This window comes from Equus przewalskii, chromosome X (genome assembly GCF_037783145.1).
Source record: "Equus przewalskii isolate Varuska chromosome X, EquPr2, whole genome shotgun sequence".
NCBI classification, from domain to species: Eukaryota; Metazoa; Chordata; class Mammalia; order Perissodactyla; family Equidae; genus Equus; species Equus przewalskii.
Window position 1 is genome coordinate 83,061,138 of NC_091863.1, and position 6,877 is coordinate 83,068,014.

Below are 6,877 nucleotides of genomic sequence, written 5' to 3' on the forward strand. Positions count from 1 at the left end.
ACTCGGTCACGGGGCCAGCCCCCAAATGAATGACTTTTTAATCAAAAAGGGAACAAAACAGAAAAGTCCTAAGAAGAATTAGAGAAAAAATTCCATCTTCTTGACTCATTTCCTGTCCCCCCATGCATTTTGGTACAGAAAAAATGGTGGGCATCGGTAGCAAGAAGGACCACAGGTTGGGAGTGGGGCGGGTGGGGCGGGTGGGGCACCTTACTCATCATAGATATTCTTCCATTAATTCTGTTTTTAAAAAAATATTGCATTGAAATTCGATTTATCTTCACTACTGAGGTTTTTTGCAGTCCTTTTAATTTGGGGCCTGAGTCCTGGCAGGGGGAGGGGCTTATCCTGGGAGCAGAGGAGGGGAAGAGGCAAGTCCCCAGAGAAGTGGCCATGGCCAACAGGCCCCTGAGAAGACCCTGCCCTTCCAGCCTGGGAGAGGCCCAGGAATTCACAAAGGAGGGAGCGCATCAGGGCATCAAAGCCCAGGCTGGCGCTGTTCGAAGGGACGTGGGGTGCCGGCGAGCTACGCGGACCCGCAGACCCGGCGCGGCCGCTGGGCGGGGCTGCTCCCGGCGACGGAGGCCTCACGTGACCGGCGCCGCCGACTCGCGCGCCTCGCTCCCGCGTCGAGCCCGGCGTCGCTCGCCCCCTTCTCGGTCCCTGCTGCCGGGGGCGGCCACGAAGAGTAGGAGGCGGAGGGGGAGCAGGTAAGGGACCCGCCGGGGTTCCCTGCGGTGGGTGCGGGAGGGCGGCCGCGGCCTGCGGACCCTCTCGGGGTCCAGCTGCCCCAGGCGGAGGTGCGCAGAGCCCGCAGCCCCCACGCCCCCCGCGGCCCCGCGTCGGGCCGCAGACCTTGCGGGGAGGGCTGCGCGGCCCTGAGGCGACAGCCTTCGGAAACCTGCCTCCCGCATCGCCAAAAGCTTTTGCGACACCCCGCCGCCCTTCCTCCTTGCTGTAGAAAATGGTGGTCCGCGTCGGGGTTGGGGGGGGGGCGCAAGGGGGAATGGCTGGCGCGGGTGGCTGGTTGGGGGCCAGGGGGAGGCGGCCGGGGGTGGCGGGGGGCGCCGATGGCTCGACTGCCGCAGCTCCCGCCCCGCTGCCCCCACCCGGCCCTCTGCAGGTCTGCAGCTCTGAGGGTCGCGGCGGCGCACTCGCGGCGAGAATCGGACAGAGGAGGAGACGACGGCAAGGATAGGCCCAGGTCTGTGCGGGCGCGGGCGCGGGGAGCGTGTGGGAAGCCCTGAGACCCCAAGTCCTCCCCTCAACCGCGTCCTCCATTTTGGTGTCGCAGGGGCCTGGGGAGGGATCGGCAGGGAAAATGGTGGGTTTGGGGCGGGGGAGGGGAGAGGAGCGAGAGGGACGGGGGAGAGCTCGGGCTGGGGGCCCCCTAGAGGGCGCAGGGAGCCGCTCAGGTGGGAAAAATGAAATTTCGAAAACTCTTGGGACTCCTGGGCTCTGAATTGCGCAAGGTGCATAGTAGGGCCTCTGTCCTCGGTGCTGATCAGCGCTCAAGAAAATAATCCCTTCTCTTGTCTCCTGCCCCTAGGAGCAATGGCGTCCAAAGAGGAACAAGCAGTAAAAAACCTCAACATGGAAAATGCCCAACAGGAAAACGAAGAAGAGGACCGCGCCCCTGTACAGAGTGGAGAGGAATCATGCCATTCCGGAAAGGGTGAAGGGCACAAGCCTGGAGGAAATGTTAGGCTGGGGCGGGTTAGGCGATTTGTCCCTAATTTTCGATGGGCTGTACCTACCAGGCATATTGATCACAGTGAAGTGGGAGATGATGTAGAAAAGTTCGCAGGGCAGATGATGGAAATCAGAAGAAAGACTAGGGAGCAGCAACTGAAGCATCATATGCCTTTCCAAACTCCTGAACCTGATAATCATTATGAATTTTGCCTCATACCTTGAATGCTAAGGTTTTCCCTGAGGTTAATAATGTGGCCTCTGCTCTACAAGCTTATAGTTTTGTGATTTACTTTTTCTGTAAACTTTTTGGTGTTTCCACTTTCATAACAGTTTCTAGTTGAGTATTGTTTTGTTTCAGTGTAAACCTTTCTGTCCAGCGGGGCAATTTCACCTAGTTTTAGGAAAAATATTCCTTTCATAATATGAGATTAATAAAGCGGTTTAAAAAGCAATCTTTCTTTTCCACCCTAGTCTTTATTTTTGTTAATATTACTTTTCCTCTCAGCTACCTGGGCTCAAAATCTCGATTATCTTTGACTAGTTCTGCTTGCCCCCAACCAATCAGTAAGGAAGGATTGTGCTCATAATTCAACATCTGATACCATTTTAAGAATGCGTGTCCTACTGTTTGTCAAAGAGTGAGAGTCCATCATCTGCATAAAAACACCTTGGCGGGGAGCTTTCTGAGAATGTAGAATCTGTGGCTCTTATCCTCCAGACCAACAGAGTGGGGCTCCAGAATCTCTATTTTTTAGCAAGCTTCCCAGGTAATTCTAATGTATACTGAAGTCTGAGACCACTATAGTGTGTATGTATGTATCTCTTTATGCACATATGTGTGTATATGTCTACATATGTTCTGTGTATCGTGTCATATTAAGTGTAAGCAATAAGGTAGAGTAATATAGGGTGAATATCTGAATTCAATGGGCAAAACCATTAAAAAGGAAAAGTACAAGGCCTTAAAGTTGACTTATTATAAGAGTGGTAGGGGACAAAGGTGGATGAAGGTACTAGAGTTTAGAGATGGTAAGTAGCAAGGCTACCCCTGCTGTATATCTTGGGAGGCAGGGGATCTGGCCTGGGCCATTTTCTATAGGACTTTGCCATCTGTAGATGCAGAATATTTGACTTTTCGTAACTGGTAAGAAGCTGAGGAAGGTCAAAGAGACTCAGCAAGACTGAGGCTGCTTTTTTATGTTTTGCTTTTCTGTACAGTATTTTCATTGCAGACACTTGAATTTTTAGAATAGAGCAGAAAGAAGTCTTGAAAGACCCTCCAGTGTTCTTTAGAATGAGAATTGCCACCCATTATGGTTCTTGAAATCAGTTTTGTGGGTCAAAACAAGCAGTTTTTTTTTTTTAATATTGGCACCTGAGTTAACAAGTGTTACCAGTTTTCTTTTTTATTTTCCTCCCCAAATCTCCCCAGTACATAGTTGTATATTTTACTTGTGGGTCCTTCTAGTTGTGGCATGTGGGACACCACCTCAACATGGCCTGATGAGCAGTGCCATGTCCGCGCCCAGGATCTGAACCAGCGAAGCCCTGGGCTGTCGAAGAGGGGTGCATGAACTTAACCACTCGGCCATGGGGCCAGCCCCACAACAGTCAGTTTAAAAAGGAAAAGGAATAGGACAAAAAACATCAGAGTCCATCACCCATGAGTAGTGTTAAGAATTATTTTGAGAAACTTGTTTTAGTTTTACATGAGGCAATATTGTCGCCTTAGAAAATGAATTTCTAACCGTAGGTCACAGGGTAAAAAACAGTTGAAAGTCACTGCAGTCCAAACTTCATTTCACAGATGAGGAAACTAGGTAGGAAAGTGATTTTGCCAAGGTCACACAGCCAATCAGTGGTAGAGCTGAGACCACAGTTTCCAGTTCCGGGTGATTTTCTCCTCACCGTGCTGCATGATTTGGAAATTTTGGCAGTGTGTACTGATTGCTGGTGGTTTGTGTGAACAAACACATACAACTTAACGCAAAATCACTGTTTACTTGATGTTCACACTTCAGTCATCAGAGTCCTTGCATGTTCAATTGAAAAATATGTTTAAGGAGAAGTCAGCCTCTTAGAACATTTTGGAGCTGGAGTGATCTCTCATCTTTCTGGAGGAAGGGGATGATGGAGAGTCTGATCTGAAAATGAAAGGTGGTGAACTCATAGGCACTTCATAAAGGCTAGCTGATTGAGTGGTGTTCATGAATGGCCTTTTGGTCCCTCTTAAAGTTAATACTGTATCTTCTACACCAATCCTAGATTTCCAAAGGTAGTCTAATTTTTAAAAATCTGGGGGTGGTGGGTGAGATAACTTCACTGGTGGAGAGAGAATTGAAGGAATCTTCCTCACTAAGGTTTTTTGGGGAGGGTGGGGAATGAGGACAGGCTTTCTGGAAGAAATAAGAGTCAATGTTGGAGTTGAGAGTATGGTCTTTTGAAGAACTGAAATAAATTCCCTCCCCTTGGTATTTCTGAGGGAGTGGAATGATGAGGTCAGAACTTTCTGAAAGTGGTGAAGATCAGAGAACATTGTGACCCATCTGAGGGTTTCAATGTGATTGGTTGAAGGAGAACCAAATTAAGTCTCCTCTCCTGGGAGTTTTTTTTTTGGGGGGGGGGGCGGGGCTGAACACAAAACTTTCTAGAAGCAGTGAAGTTAAGGGACCATAATCAGAACATGATTGTTTGAAGGCGAACTGAAGGAAATACCCTCTCCTGGGTGTTTCTGCAAGTAAGGAGTGAGGACAGACCACTCTAGAAAAAGTAAAAGTCCGGAGTCAAGTCAGAAAGAGATTGAAAGAGAACCAAGTTACCACAATGAACATTTCCATTAATTTATATATCCCATGGGAGGATCGACTTTTCCTGATCTTGGTGGGCAGTACATTCTAACTTTTTAAGGTAATAATGGAGAGATGTCAGTGGGAGTATCCTTAAAGAGGCCAGCAAGAAAATAAAATGACTCTTATGAAAACAAGAGTGAATAATCCAAGAACAGTAAAAGGGAATGACACATTCATCCCTATCAATTATTTATACATTCTTGTTTATAAATTTTTAGTTTTTGGAGGAAAATGTATATTTTCATGGATTTTGGAGCTAGGCTTGGGATAGAAGCCTAGTAATTAAGGAGAAAGAGAGCGAGGAGATCTCTTGAGAAGAGAGTCAGCCTTTCAGCAGCATATGCCCTTGTCTTCAAATTAGAGAAAATGGAGATATTACTGTAGGAGTCTTTAAAGAGGCCAGCAAGGAAAAAAATGAACTTACAACAAAAAAAGCAGAAACAAATAAACTAAATATCACAACAATAATATGCCAAAACAGGTTATCACTTTCAGTCCTTTCAGTCTACCTACACGAGTAATTATTTTAGCTTTATTCAGATAAAGTTTTTAAAGTACCTAAAATATTTAAATTGATCTGTTTTACATATATTTAAACCTACGAAACCATAACCACAATCAAAATAGCAAACGCTTCCATCACCTCCGAAACTCTTTCTTCCCATTTGCAATCCGTCGCTCTTTGCACCCCCATTCCCAGGCAACCTCTGACCTGCTTTCTGTCACTATAGTTTTCATTTTATAGTACTTTTTATATAAATTGAATCATAGAGCATGTGCTCTCTCTCATTTTTGTCTGGCTTCATTCAGTAAACATAATGATTTTGCATGTAATAGTGGCACATTCCTTTCTGTTACAGAATAGTATTCCATGATATGGTGAGTGTCTATCCATTCATCTGTTCGTGGGCTTTTAGGTACTTTCCAGTTTCGGGCTTTTACAAATAAAGCTGATGCGAACATGCACATACAAATTTTTGTGTAGGCATGTTTTCACTTTTTTGGGGTATATACCTAGGAATGGAATGGCTATCTTTTATGGAAGTTGTAAGTTTAATTTTTTTAAGAAGCCACCAAACTGTTCTCCAAGGTGGCTTCACTGTCTTATGTTCCCATTAGTAGAGTATCAAAGTTCTAATTTCTCCTCATCCTCGCCAACACTTAGTATAGCTACGGTTTTTTTGTTAATATTTTCAAGTTTTAACCATTGTAAAGGGTGTGTAGTGGTATCTTGTGGTTTTAATTTTCATTTCTCTGGTGACTAATGATGTTAAGCATCTTTTCATGTACTCATTAACTATTCACATATCTTCTTTTGTTAAATAATTTGTTCAAATATTTTGTTCATTTTTCAAACTGGTCATTTGTCCTCTTATTACCGAGTTGCAAGAGTTCTTTATAAATTCTACATTCAATTTCTTTGATGTATATGTTGTGAATTTTTCTCTCAGTCTTGGCTTGCCTTTTCATTTACCTAATGGCTTCTTTCACAGAAGAAAAGTTTTGAATTTTTATAAAGTTCGTTTAATCCACTTTTTCATTTATATGTAATTGTGTTCTATTTAGGAAATGTTCTGCCTAGTTCAAGGTTACCAAGATTGTCTCCTATATTTTCTTCCAATGGTTTTGTGGTTTCAGGCTTTTGACTTTGGTCTGCGAACCATTTCAAGTTAATTTTTGTGTAAGGTGTGAAGTAAACTCTGGTGTTCATTTTGTTCCATGTTAATATCCAGCTAAACAGCACCATTTGTTGAAGAGACTCTACTTTCTCTATTGTATAGCCTTTATACATTTGTCAAAAACCAAGTGCTCCTATATATGTGGGTCTATTTCTGTACTCTCTGTTCTTTTCCATTTATCTATATGTCTGTGTTTTCACATAGACATATATCTATGTTTCAACTGTCTTGATTACTATAGCCTTGTCGTAAGTCTTGAAATTAGGTAGGGAAAGTCCCACAATTTTGTTCTTCTCTATTAAAATTGTTTTCAATATTCTAAGTCCTTTGAATTTTCATATAAATTTTAAAATCAGCTGGTTTTCTACTTTTTTTACCCTGTAGGAATTTTTATTGGAATTGCTTTGATTCTGTAGATCAATTTGGTGAGAACAGCTATATTAATAGAATCATTCAATACATAAACATGATATAACTTCCATTTATTCAGATCTTATTAAATTCCCTCAACAGTGTTTTGTAGTTGTCATTGTGGGGGTCTTGCACATAGTTTGTTAGATTTACTACTAGGTGATTTATGTTTTTTGTTGCAGCTGTAAATGGAATTTTAAAATTTAATTTCCCAATTGTTCACTGCTAGTATATAAGAATCCA

The 6,877-nt window shown here is 43.8% G+C and overlaps 1 protein-coding gene across 1 annotated transcript; it reads left to right on the forward strand.

Annotated features, from left to right (window-relative positions):
• Positions 1-574: 574 nt before the first annotated feature.
• On the forward strand, positions 575-2,147 carry BEX4 (brain expressed X-linked 4). Its single transcript, XM_070606547.1, has 3 exons — positions 575-710; positions 1,124-1,204; positions 1,550-2,147. Exon 3 carries the CDS (start codon positions 1,555-1,557, stop codon positions 1,915-1,917), a length of 363 nt encoding a protein of 120 aa, XP_070462648.1. The 5' UTR covers positions 575-710; positions 1,124-1,204; positions 1,550-1,554; the 3' UTR covers positions 1,918-2,147.
• The last annotated feature ends 4,730 nt before the right edge of the window (positions 2,148-6,877 follow it).

What these genes read in the sequence shown, in the direction of transcription:
- BEX4 (XM_070606547.1), top strand. Translation starts at nt 1,555, where the DNA reads ATGGCGTCCAAAGAGGAACAAGCAGTAAAAAACCTCAACATGGAAAAT.